Source organism: Cryptomeria japonica, chromosome 6, assembly GCF_030272615.1.
Source record: "Cryptomeria japonica chromosome 6, Sugi_1.0, whole genome shotgun sequence".
NCBI classification, from domain to species: Eukaryota; Viridiplantae; Streptophyta; class Pinopsida; order Cupressales; family Cupressaceae; genus Cryptomeria; species Cryptomeria japonica.
Window position 1 is genome coordinate 611,272,590 of NC_081410.1, and position 13,517 is coordinate 611,286,106.

At 39.2% G+C, this 13,517-nt stretch overlaps 1 protein-coding gene across 8 annotated transcripts in view; it reads left to right on the top strand.

The window, feature by feature from the left end:
• Window positions 1-13,517, top strand: part of LOC131037736 (DNA-binding protein RHL1) — a 118,054-nt gene that overhangs the window by 54,675 nt on the left and 49,862 nt on the right. For all 8 annotated transcript variants that reach the window (XR_009104285.2, XR_009104284.2, XR_009104286.2 and 5 more), the window contains exons 3-6: window positions 305-391; window positions 478-734; window positions 879-1,003; window positions 1,213-1,436. Coding sequence is in view for 5 of the 8 variants with exons in the window: in XM_059207521.1 (XP_059063504.1) it covers window positions 305-391; window positions 478-734; window positions 879-1,003; window positions 1,213-1,436 (693 nt within the window). In the remaining 3 variants the exon portion in view is untranslated. The remainder of the gene's footprint in view (window positions 1-304; window positions 392-477; window positions 735-878; window positions 1,004-1,212; window positions 1,437-13,517) is intronic.

Consider the following 13,517-nt stretch of genomic DNA (forward strand, 5'->3'; position numbering starts at 1 on the left):
TGTGAGTGTAATTTAACTGCACTTATTTCGGGTCCATATCTTTACTCATATGATTTGTTTAATTCCTTAAACCTTTAAGATGTCTTTTGAAGCGCACTAGACTCATGGCTACATTAGAAGTCACCCATTATGAACTTCATTGCCACTCATATTGTGTTTCTGGGATATGTGAGCTAATGGATTACAAGAATTTACACATTTAATTTGTAAGAAGTTTAAATAAAATCAGTTATGGCTGTTATAAATTGGACTTTGCCAGATGGTTTACACAGCATGATAAAGGTGTAGTTTTTGCTTTTTGTAGGTTGTATTTTCTGATGTATGGTGGATTGGAACGGAGGAGGAAAATCCTGAAGAATTGCAACTAGATTTTCCAAAAGAACTAAATCAGGTTTGTTAATTCCATTGTAAGTTTTATACAAAACTTTAAAACAGGTTTTCTCTACTGAGTTTTCTGTTGTTTGCTTTTATATTCAGGAGAAGCATGCAGAGTTCGACTTTAAAGGTGGTGCTGGCTGTGTATCTGACCATAAAGATATTTCTGCCAAACAGCTTCCTTTGAAGGAATGTGTTGAACAACTGACTCATGATACCGACTCTGACTCTGAGTCCTTGAGAGACTGTTCAGACAAGTCCACAATAAATATTGTAAGAGAAGAATCAAAAACACCAGTGCAAGAAGAATCAAAGACACCAGTGCGTACTTCTTCACGGAGAGCAGGGAAGACATACAAGTATGAACTGCCTGTACTGTTCCATTTATTCATTTTCTGTGTTGGTATCTGAAATAATACATATACATTTTATTAGAAAATGTGTAGTAGAAGGATTAAAATCCATTAACAGTCAAATATTTATTTGCTATTATTCTGATCTAGGTTTGTAGAATCTCCTTCTGAAGATGAACTAGAAAGTACAGGAAGTGATTCTGGTTCATCGGACATAGAAGTGAAACACACAGAAAAGAAACAGGAAGTGAATCGTAATCTCTTCAATGTGCATGGTAAAATATTGCTCAGTGCTTCCTAATGCAAAGTTGACATATCTACATTTATGATGGCTGCCACATCATCAGGATTGAGCAAAGAATTTTTAATAACGTGTTGTTAGTTCATGTTTGGGAGAAGTTCATGATAATCTTGTCTAAAAATATTTGTAGCTTTTCTTTGTTATGAATATATAATGTTATTTCTTGACAAGTGCTTTATACAGAAGAAGCAGCAGTAGGAGATTCTGTCCCTATTTTGGCCGACCTTGGAAATGATGAAAACAAGAAAGCATCTACCATGGATGCCCAGAATGCTTCCTCCTCCGCTCCAAAGACTTCAACACGGAAAAAATCCAAAGAAAGTGTAAACAAGTCACCGACTTTGGCAACAACAAAGGGACTTGTACAATCGAGCTTGTCTTCCTTCTTGCTCAAACCTGAGGAAAAGGTAATGAGTTATTACACAAATGCCTACTTGTTAATGTATTTTCCAGAATTTATCAAATTTGACTACCAATTCTTAGTTTTATACTGTGAATATTTAAGTCATTTCTTTCTTGTATAAAGTCATATAAAAATACTGGTATATGGAGATATAAGAGCTCATGTGTATTTTACTTCATTGTATATCAGCCTTGGTAACATCTATGATAGACACAAGTACACACAAATACTCGTCAGTTTCAATGATTTCCCTTTTTTCTATATTAAAATGAAGAGTTTAACCTTTGATCATGTTAGCCCCATTTTGGAATAGAATCATCCATTGTCTCAGTCAATCTTGGGAGTAGCTATCCAATTCCTCGAGATTTACAAAAATAATTAAATCTCAAAATTTGTTAAAGATGGTGAAAATTTTTTTTATGGGGACGGTTTTTGGTGCTATTTCACCTAATGTGGCAAGTTTTCAACTCAAAATGCCTTTTGGTTTAGGAGATTTTAAAAGTTCGATTTTTCGTTGGGCAAGGTATAGAAACAATTAAATTGAGGGTTTTATAAAATTTGGAGAAAAAAGTGTTTTGGTAGGGAGGTTTGTGCAAAGAAATGGGACTTGGACTCGGCTTGGACTCGGCAAGGCCGACTTGGACTCGGACTCGGGACTCGGCGTCAAACTCGGCTCCAGACTTGGCTCCAGACTCAGCTGGACTCGAGAAAGTGAAAAACTCAAGAAATTTAGAGATTTCTAAAGATTTAAAACTTGTTTCAGACACCCTTTATTAAATACACCTTAAAGACACAATAACATCATCAAACTCGGCTCATTTGATTACATACACTAGTATACATCAATCACATAAGCATAAACGCAAATTGTAGCTGAAGAAAGTAACAAACATAGATATATAAATATAGTCAAATGTATACAATATTACAAAACTCATGGAATAAAAAATCCATGTCATCATATGATCATCATCAAATGTTTGATACAAATATCAAAGGTAAATAGTAAATACAACTACAAGTGTACAAGCCTATGGCTCAGAGGGCCGTGCACCCTCTCGCCCTGGCCCTCTGCGAAGGCATTTAAAGTAGGTCCTGGATGATTCAGCAGCCATAGTTGCTCCCCGTGACACTATGCCATGCTCACCAACATCAGGAACAACTGTGTCACTTTGAGTCTCAGTATTTCTTGTCTCTGCTCGTGCTCTCTGCTCCTCTGCCATGGCTACAACCTCAGCCTCTATATCTACCTGGTCGATCCAATCAATGTCATCATCACTAAAGCCAACTATAGGAGTCCCAGGAGTTGTCTGATTCTCATTGGCCCACTCTGCTTCAAGATCAACCTCATCTAAAATGATAGGAGAGATGCCAACTAATGCATTCTTTCTCATTCTCAGGCGGAGGTTGTAGTGAACAAGGACGGGATCATTCATCTTCTCCACAGATAATCTATTGCGCCTCTTGGAGTGTATGTGCTCAAACATACTCCAATTGTGCTCACAACTTGATGCGCTGCATGGTTGGCTCAAGATGCGAATGGCCAACTTCTGAATATTTGGTGTCGTTGGGCCAAAAAAGCTCCACCAATGATCTGAGTTTGAAATGAGAAAAATAAATAAAATCAGTCTCGCTCATGAACTCATTTAACAAGTTACAATATAGTATTGAATAAAACTAAAATTAAGCCTTACAATTTATTTTTACCTGGCATCATAGTTGTCCTATCATCTTTGGCGACAGGACGAGAGAAGGTCTCCCCTTGTGCATCTGAGAACAACTGTAGCTCTCGAATAAGGTCTATTTGAGAAGTATCAGCAGGTCCCATCTTCTCCATGATTGCGTATAGCCCATTAAGGACCTCCACATCAGCCTTGAAAGAAGGGATAAAACGGAATGCCGGATTCAGATAATAGGCTGCCGCATGGATGGGCCTATGAAGCTGATGATGCCATCTCCTATCAATGATCTCCCAAATGGGACCATACTTGCTCTCATCTCCTCCATAGATGAATCTGATGGCCTCCTTCGCCCTATCCATGCCCTCATATATATTGCCCATTGTGAGCTTATCTCCATCCGCAACTCGTAACAAAACCACCAAGGGCTTAACAAACTGCAAAATTGAAAATATTGTGTAATTTAGAAAAATGAGCAAATAAGAGAATACATATAATAAGTTATAAAACATGAAGTTAAATTGTAGAATTTATAAAAAAATTACCTTAACTATATCATCACAAGGGACCCAAAAGTGTTGCTCATAAAAAATGCAGTCTGCCATATCTTTCCCTGCAAGGATGGTAGCATAGGATGAGGAAGACCACTCCTCACCAACAATCATACGTCTCAAGGCAAACTTAGACCTAAGCATGGACTGCAATGTGAGGAAGTTTGTGGCAAATCTTGTGATTCCTGGATGATGCAACTCCTTCTGCTCTGTGTATTGTCTCATAAGAGCCAACACCCATGAATGATTATATACAAATTTGCAGACATTTCTTGCCCTTTCTACAAATCTCTTGACCCATGGGATTTTTCCAATATCCTCCAACATGAGGTCAATGCAATGAGCAGCACATGGAGTCCAAACTATAGATGGGTGCCTCTCCATCAATAGTCTACCTGCAGCAACATAATTTGTTGCATTGTAAATTGTAATTAATGGAGGTACAAACTACAAAATAGTAATTAATTTGCAAACAAAATTAGTTTGTAATCAAAAGTTTACCCACAGCAACATAATTTGCTGCATTGTTGGTCACCACCTGTACCACATTCTCCTCACCCACATCTTCAATCACCTCCTCAATCTGCTCACATAGGTAGGTGGCATTCTTGCAATGGGCGGAGGCATCAATGGACTTGATGAAAATGGTGCTCCCTGAAATGAAAAAATAAAGCTAGGTCAATGATCATTCAATAAACCATTAGATAAAAAATAAAAAATTAAAGACTATATGAAACTAAAATTAATCAATCACCTGCGGAAGAAACAAGAAAATTAAGGAGAGTTCTATTTCTCCTATCCGTTTGTTGACGTGTATTTTGTACACTATCAAACACAGAATAAAATACCCAAGGGTACCTTATCCTCTCTTGAGTAAAGCCTCTGAATGCTGAAGATATCGCGAGAAGGATCAATCAGGGCGACTTCAATGTTCTTCGTTGTAGGATCTCTACGTGTGGATAAGCACCAGTGGTCGTTGTGAATGCTGTTTCTTCAAGGGGCCTTACGTTTTCGAACTGCAGGAACATAATTTTCCTAAAACTAACAGGTTCTCAAAAAGGATCAAAAGATAGGGTTTGCAAGAGATGAATTCTAATCTAAACCTACGAGTGACTCAATGTAGACTAGACTTGGTAAGATTCTACCAATTTTAGTATTGCCAAACAATTACAACTCTACTGGAATTGATGCGATCTTCTAAGGTGTTCAATGATTTTCAAATCATCAAGAATTATAGATACTACCATAAAGATACATATCAATAGTTTAATAATGATTGAAGGTTCAAGCAATCCAAATATTTTCAGTTGACCACACAAGGCGTCCTTACAATCAGTAAGAAGCTAGTGGTTTGGAACGTGAATCTGACCAAAGATCAAGCCCAACACTTAGTCCTTCAAATTTAAATACTACTTCGACTGAGAATGATTCAAGAAAGTAAACAACCATGAAGATAGCCACAAGAATTGCAATAAAACACCATAGCTTCAATATTTTATTGATCTCAAAGCCAAAATATACAACAATTGCTTGAAATTCTCTCTTCAATGCTCAATCTTGCCACAAAATAACTTTCTTCTCTCCAAAAGCTCTAATCTTCTCACTTCTAACTATCCAACCTCTAATATCTAATGACAAAATGAAAATGAGAGGGTATATATAGCATCCTCAATTACAATGAACGACCCAGATCAAAAGAAGATCAACGACTGAGATTCTGACACCTAAACCCTAATTAGGGTTTGTTACAAAAAGTCCCCTTTTAGTTGAACATTATTAAATGCATAGCCAAATATTTAATTGGCACAAAAATTGAGGGAACATAGACCAATGATAATTAAGATGCCACATCATTTATAACAAACTCTCTTCTAGAACCTTATTCCCTTTCCAATGCTCTTTCTTAGCATATGCAACGAATCTGGACACAATTCCTTCAATCTCAGCAATAGGAATCTCGGAAAGATTCCTCATTCGCTCCTCTAAGTGGATAACCTAGTCAAAGGCCTTGAGAAGAGCCGTATCCCATCCAAGTTCGAGCTCTTTGATCTTCTCAATCAGGAGCATAGTAGTGAACATTAGATCCCGTTGCTCATCCGTGATGACATTCTCATCTTTTCAAAAGATGACTTTGACTCTTTCTTCCAACTCTTGAAGATCCACATCTGTCTCAACTTCGATCCTCCTGCCAAGAATGGTACACAACACTTCAAATACCTTGTCCTGAATTGGATGGATGACACCTTCAACTTGATTGCATTTGGTGCTGATGTCCTCGAAAAGAACCTCCTTCATCTGGAGCAGAGTTGACCACTGAAGTAAATTATGAGCTCCTCCATCCATTATCTTTTCTTGTGCTAGGATCTTCCTTGGTGTTTGTCTGATCACTTGCAGAACAGGAATGATAACATCTCTAGTGTGAGCGAACGCGGCTACTATTATCATTAGGTTGTGGACGATCTCAAGGACCTGGATAGCTCGGTGGATTGTCTGCATCATTCTTGTTGCAAATTCAACGGCTACTGTGTGGGATTTGTCAATCCAAGAGCTCATAAGCTGAACCAAGCTCTTGACTCTCTCTGCCTCGCCAACTGATTCAAGGGGAAGTGCTTGCACAGGAGACACTGTTGGATCCTGACGTCCCAAAGGCTGATTGAGATGGCTGAAGTAGCCTCTCCAAGCACCGACCTCTTTCTCAAGCTTTCTATTCTTTTCCATTTCTTCCTTAAGCTTGTCCTTAAGTACTTCAAATGAATCGGTTGCCTCATCTAGTGTCTGCTCAGCAGTGAGTGGACCAAGCTCAAATGTTTCTACATCATACTCTTCTGCAAGAATTTCACCTTCATACTTGTCCACTACTAGTGTAGCTATCTGCAACTTCCTAGACCCTGTCTCATCTCTGATCATCTTGGACATCTTGGTGGCCTTCTTTTTCTCCGTTGCTTCTTGAGAATTTCCTATAAGGCTCTCTAAGTCAATTACATCATCTTCATCATCAATCACAATCACCCTTGTCAGTCTCTCCTTCAACCAATCTGGAATGGCGGATCTTGTCTCTTTAACTTGTATTTCCTTAAGCAATGGTTCGTCTTCCCGGAGAGGAGATGTTACTTCATCATCATTCTTTTCTTCATGTAGCTCATCGACTTGGGGGGATTGACTTGATGAATGCTGAGGTGCCTTCCTCTTTTCAGGTTTATCATTCTGTACCATTGACTCCATAGATTCATCGACCTCAGGCACCGTCTTCTCTTGTCCTTCAACTTGACTTGTCCTTTTTTCATGTCGAGAAGATGTACCTGATGAGCGATCTCAATTGGCCTCTTGCTTCTTCTTGGAGGGTTCCCTTTTCTCAGGTCTCTCTTTCCTTTTCGCGCCTCTAGGATGAGAATTGCCTTCACTTGCGCTTGCTCCTCCTTCTTCTGGTCTTTCCTCCAAAGTAAAAGTCATTGGTACGTTCTGCTCTCTTAACTTTTGATGTTGTACATCCACCCATTTGCGAGTACATGACAAAACTGGGGCCATCAAAGCTCTCAAGTCTGAAATCTCAGGCTCATTCCAATCTATCTTCACTGCTTTGTCTTCTTTGTCATAGGATGACTGGAGATGCCTGCCATTGTCTTGAGCTTGATCGGCCACTCTGTAGACTTTGCATTTTCTGATGAAATCTAAAGGCAATCTGGAATGCATCTTTCTTTTCACTTCTAAATCACTTGAGAGATTCATCCAAAAGTCCTCTACCTGAAATTCGTGCTTGTACTTCCTACCAACTGTCTCTTCCATATACCCATAAGGATCAAAATTCTCCCTCAAGGCAAAGAACGTGAATGAATATAAAGCCAACTCCCTCTCTGCATCATCCAAGGCTAGAGCATTAGGACATACCTCAACTGAATTCCCCAATATGATGGGCACGGGCATTCCATTTCCATGCCTATGTCTGAATGCCTTCGCATAAGCTGCCAACTGCCTAGTCACCTCAAGTAGCACTATCTTGTCTGTCGGATACCTTGGCAACATGTATGGAGGTGAAGGACACCCATGAACTCTGATATATGTAAACTTTTGAAACTGGATGAACCAAGCACCATACCTCTTTACAAGCTCTTGTGCATCCAGAGATAGTCGATTGTGAATCCCGCCTTGCAATATCCTAGTGATGTTCATCGTGAAGGTATCATTGACTTACTTGTAGTCACTTCCAGGTGGATGATGCAAATGAACATAAGAGTCACAAACTCTCACTTCTCCGGGTCCTCTTCCGATCACTCCTCTATGAGGTAGTCCTGCATATTCGAAACTCCTGATCAAGGCATATATGACGTATGAGCTCATGTGAAATGACTTGGTAGGCTTTAGTCTTCTTAAGTGCACATCCAGGCAATGGCTAATAATTCTAGCCCAATGAATGGTTCCTTTCCCTTGAACTATCACCTGGATGAAGTAGAACATCCACTTCTCAAAGTAGAAGGCTTGAGGAGCCCCTGTAACTCGATTGAGCAAAGTTATCAAATCTTTGTACTCCTCCTGGAAGTCAATCCTATGTGGTGTGTTGGGAATCTTGCTCAGGCGAGGATGACTTTTGAGTAACCAATTCTTATTGATGATGCTCAAGCAAGTGTCTAGATCATCTTCATAAATTGATCTGGCTCCTTCTAGGCTTTTGTAAATCATATCTTTATGCTCTGGAAGATGGAAAGCTTCACTTATAGCCTCCTCTGAAAGGTAAGCCAAAGTGTTTCCTTCCTTGGACACGATCGATCTTGATTGTGAGTCATAATAGTGGGCACACTCGATCATCAGGTCATGGCACTGGACCGCTGGAGGGAAACCAGCCACCTTGATGATGCCACTCTCAATTATTCTCTTTGCGACAGGTGATGGCTTGCCAATGTAAGGGACCTCTCGAAACTTCTTCATACTGAAGTTTCCCAAGTTGGTATCTCCGATGTTGCTCCACTTGGACACGATCTTAGTCTCCAATTCTTCATTCCTCTGATCTTCCTTCATGAGGGCCGGACGACTAGCGGATGCTCCTGCCTTTGGAGTCGCCATCTTGACACCTACACAACATTTCATAACGAGTAATATATTTTGAAGCGTAGAAATATAGAGTAGAAAGGAAGATTTAAGATTTCAATTAGGAAACTTCATGATAAATCTTGAATTATCATTTCCTAATTAACTACATCAAACTTAGGATTTTCAAAACAAAGCGCAAAATTCAAATCTTCAATAATGGTGTCAAGGTGATTACGCCATACCTCCACTTGAGAATTAATTCTAAAAAATGATGCAAAAATAAGGTGAATTTTGGCTAGGCAAAATGTAGATCCAAGCTCTCTCTTTAGCCAAATGTGCCTCCTTTAGTCTTCACAAGCATCAAGTCCACCACCTCTAGTCTTCAATACTTAAGACAAATTCGCTCCAAATAGACCAGCTTTCGCACTTCCTCTTGCTCTCCAAATCGCACTTGAAGTAATGAGTGAATGATTGTTTAAAATTGCTCAAAACACCCCTATTATATAGGGCGCTCACCACTTCACCTCCCCATGGGCCGACTTGGCAAAATAGGCCAAAAAAATAAATAAAATTGCAAAAAGAAGAGGCCGACTTGATAAAATAATAAAAATGATACCTCAAGGGCTCTACTTTCAATTTTAATTTAATAAAAATTAATTTTAAGTGCCTCAATAATAAAAAAAATCGATTTTCTAAGGCTCAAAATTAATTTATTAAATATCAATGCGCCTTTTATTAAATGCCAAATTAATTAATTTTTTCAAATATTTCGAAGTTGTCAATTTTGGCATCTAATGCGATTTTTAGAGGATATCTACGTTGAATTAAGGTAAAAAATAATGAATGCCAATAACTTCGCCCTGGTCCCTTGGAGAGGGACAGGAGCGAACTTGCAATTTTGGCCTTGCATTCCTTATTTTCCATGTTCAAAACTTCTTCTAGGCATCTAAAATGGCATTTTTAATTGGAGTCTTGAGTTTAATTCACTTGATATCTAGGAGGAACGTGCCTTTAAGACTTTTCGCACTGGTCCCTTGGAGAGGGACAGGAGCGATTTTTTACTTTTGTCCTCAATCCTTCATCTTTTAATTGCCAATTTTCGCTGTGGGGTAAGCAATGATCCCCTTCGTTCATTCTATGCATGCTTAACTCGTTTTTGCAAGGCAAAATTGATTCCCCAAAGATTTTTGCCCTGGTCCTTCAGTGAAGGACAGGAGCGACTTTTGCATTTGGCCTAGGATCATCAAGTTTTTGGAGTCAAACCTTTGTTCACCATGCTTTAGAAGACTTTTCTATCTTGCTCAATCTTTCCTTAGCGTAATCTTGGAGGGAAATTGTTGATTTTATAAAAATCGCCCTGGTCCTTCATTGAGGGACAGGAGCACTTTTGAGTCCTTGTGCAAATTCTTGATTGCTTCAATCTTCAAATTACCCTTAAGGCGTGGGACATCATTCCCCACTCCTTCTTGAGTCTTGGAAACAAAAATAGCATCTCAAAATGTAAGGTAAATGGGCATATTTGGAGATTTCGCCCTGGTCCCTTGGAGAGGGACAGGAGCGCTTTTGCCAATTGTCATCAAAATTTGCAAATCTTGCATCTCGATTCCACCTTGAAGCATCTTAAACATCATTTCAAACTTTCGCCTTGGTCTAGATTAGTCCAAACTTGGAGAGAAGAGCTAGATAATATGTTTTTCGCCCTGGTCCCTTAGTGAGGGACAGGAGCGATTTTGTAAATTCAAGTTTGTCTGTCCTTTGCTAGCCTTCCAAATTATCTTCAATGGGCTAATCATGCCTTTTTCCATTTATTTCAATCACGAAACTTGCCTTGTCTTTGCAAGAAATTTGCACTTTTTAGAAAATCGCTCTGGATCCTTGGAGAGGGACAGGAGCGCCTTTTTGCTTCTTGGCATACTTCTTTGTCTTTTAAACCCTCGATCACGTCTAAGGCATAAAATATCATTTCTCCCTCCTATCCAAGTCAGGCTTTGCCTCAAAATCTCAAACAAAGAGGAGAATCTGGAAAAAACGCCATGGTCCTTCAGTGAGGGACAGGAGCGCCTATTGTCATTTGGGTTGATTTCCTCCTTTGTGGACCATTTAAATTATATTCAATGGACAAATCATGCTTTCCTTGATCTCTTCAAATCATAAAGTCACTTTGATCTTGCAAGAACGGTGCAAATTTGAAAATCAAGCTCCGGTCCTTTAGTGAGGGACAGGAGCGAACTTTGTCCTCTAGGCCAAAATGCTTCATCTTTCATCACGAAATGCCTTTGCTAGGGAAGATTTCATCTTGCCACACGCCATGAATAAGAGTTTAAGTCCAAAGAAGGTCTAAAAATGTGGATATAAAGAATTTCGTCCTGGACCCTTGGAGAGGGACAGGAGCGAACTTACCCTTCTAGGCAAAAACTTCATCATTTCATTGTCTTTAATCAAGTCTGGATGCTCTATCATGTTCATTTCGTCCTCCACCATGCCTTTGACGTTTCAATTTGACCAAACAAGGCCAGGAATGACTCAGCTAAGTCTTTTCACCCTGGTCCTTTAGAGAGGGACAAGAGCGATTTTCTCTTAATCCTTCAAAATTCTTCATTTTCATGCCTTCGAAATCCTTAAAAGCATCAAGTCACGTCCAATCATTTGTCCTGAGACCTTGCACAAAACAAAATTAGAAAAGTCAGTGACAAATATGCACTAAATAACATTTTCGCCCTGGTCCCTCAGAGAGGGACAGGAGCGATTTCACCCTTTCTGGCTAAAATATTCAAAATTTAAGTCTCCAATCACTTCATAAGGCGAAGTTAGGTCATTTTCAAGGCCAGGAACCAGTTAGCAAGCCTTCTCAAGAAATTGTACTTAGAATGAATTTCGCCCTGGGCCTCTAGTGAAGGACAGGAGCGATTTCTCTGTTTCAGGCATCATCTTGCCTCCAAAATTTGATCAAAATTTACCTAGGCAAGAACACACAATTCCATCTTCAAAATGCTAACACTTAGACAAAATTTGGATTTTACCTCAAAAAACCCTGATTAGACCTAACCTGAGACCTATTTGACTTTCTTGACAGGCTCACCTTACTTTAACAATCTCAACCCTCGGAAGGACGCTTAATAATTTTCAAAATTTGACTGGACTTGGCTTAAAAAACATTCAAAAGGAACCCCTAAGGTTTAGTCTTAGCCCAGACAGACAACTCACTCACTCAAAACCCTAAAAGCAAAGAGAAGAACAGGCAAAACAAAAGCGAAAAGAGGGGGTCCCCATTCTGATGGGGCGATGTGTGAAATGGTCACAACACCGTCCAACCATTAGTCATGATGGTGCAACCTTTAGTGCTCCATATCTGGCGTTGTTCATCTAAATCCTTCTTCACATCATCCACCATTTGAGACAAAATGGGTTCCCTCAAATCACTCTCACTAGGTGCTTTGAACCCCGCCCTGCATATGGTAAGGGCATCAACCATTTCTTGCCAATAAGGAGACCTGTCGCAATGAAACTCAATGAGATAAGTTAAGTATAAAAATTCAATGAGATAAGTTAAGTATAAAAATTAAAACAATCAAACATAAAAGTTAGTAAAACATTCACCTGGCTACAAAGAATGGAATACAGCTGTAGCTCCAAAACCTGTCAACTGCCATTTTAGCGGCATCATGGACCTCCTTGTTCCAACCCATGCCCTCAAGCGACGGTTAGGACCTAGGATTAGTGTGAGGCACAAAGAAGGAATCCAACCTAGATTTACGAATCCTAGGTCCAATGCTAACACTCCCACTACAACTACTAGTGCTAGGAGCATGAGAAGTGGCGGTGGCACTACCACTTATAGAAGTAGAAGTGGAAGCACCAGCAATAGCAAACTGAGTGGGACAATATGAAGGTAAGGAAGAAGGGCCTCCAACACCACCTAACTGTGTCCCTCTTCCTAAAATTGCCTCTCTCCCAATGGCCGCTCGATCCTCCTTTTGTTTCTTTTTCCTTTCAATTTCCTCAACCATTACATAACATTCATGTACAGCCTCAGGGAGTGCTTTTAGGCATGGTTTGGCATCATGTCCACGCACACCAGCAATATGGTATTTCGGTCTATATATGCCTCCATGGAATGTTGTTTTGCAAAACATACATTTTGTTTGCCCCTTTCCTTGCCCTGGAAAACCCTCATGATTTTTCCAAGCAAGGTCCTTTCTAATGGGGGGTCTAGAAGCTGAAGTAGACATTTTAGGATAGTTTTGTGAAAGTTGAAGTTGAGGCAAATAATAAAGTGAAGTTTGCCGCAATAAAACATTACAAATACAAAATAAAATTAATACATAGTACATACATTCAAAAAAACTAAAGTAGGGTTTGTCAAACCCTACTTTAAAAAAAAAGAAATTTACAAACCCTACATAGTACAACACTACAACCACATACTACATGCTACATACAAACATACAAAAGATTTTGAAAGAAAATGTAAAACTTTCAAAACAAATGAATAGAAAATGGAATTTTTGCATACAAGAAACAAACTAATCTTCAAAACAACAATCTTACCTCTTACAACAAGCTTGAAATGAGCTGCAAAATCTTCCTATCCAACTCTTGATGCACCAAATCCAAACACAATGCAGCTCCAATGTGACAAATTGAAGAAAACTTGAGCTTCCTCCTTGCTGGTTTTTCTTCTATGCACCCTTGTTTTTCTTCCCAACTCACTTTACTCCTTTTTTTGCAAGTGAATGAAATGAAGGTCACTTTTAGGGATAGGAAATAATTAACAAAAAAAACAGAATTAAAAAAAGATTGCAAACTAATTCTTTTTTGGTGTTTAGTGTTGGT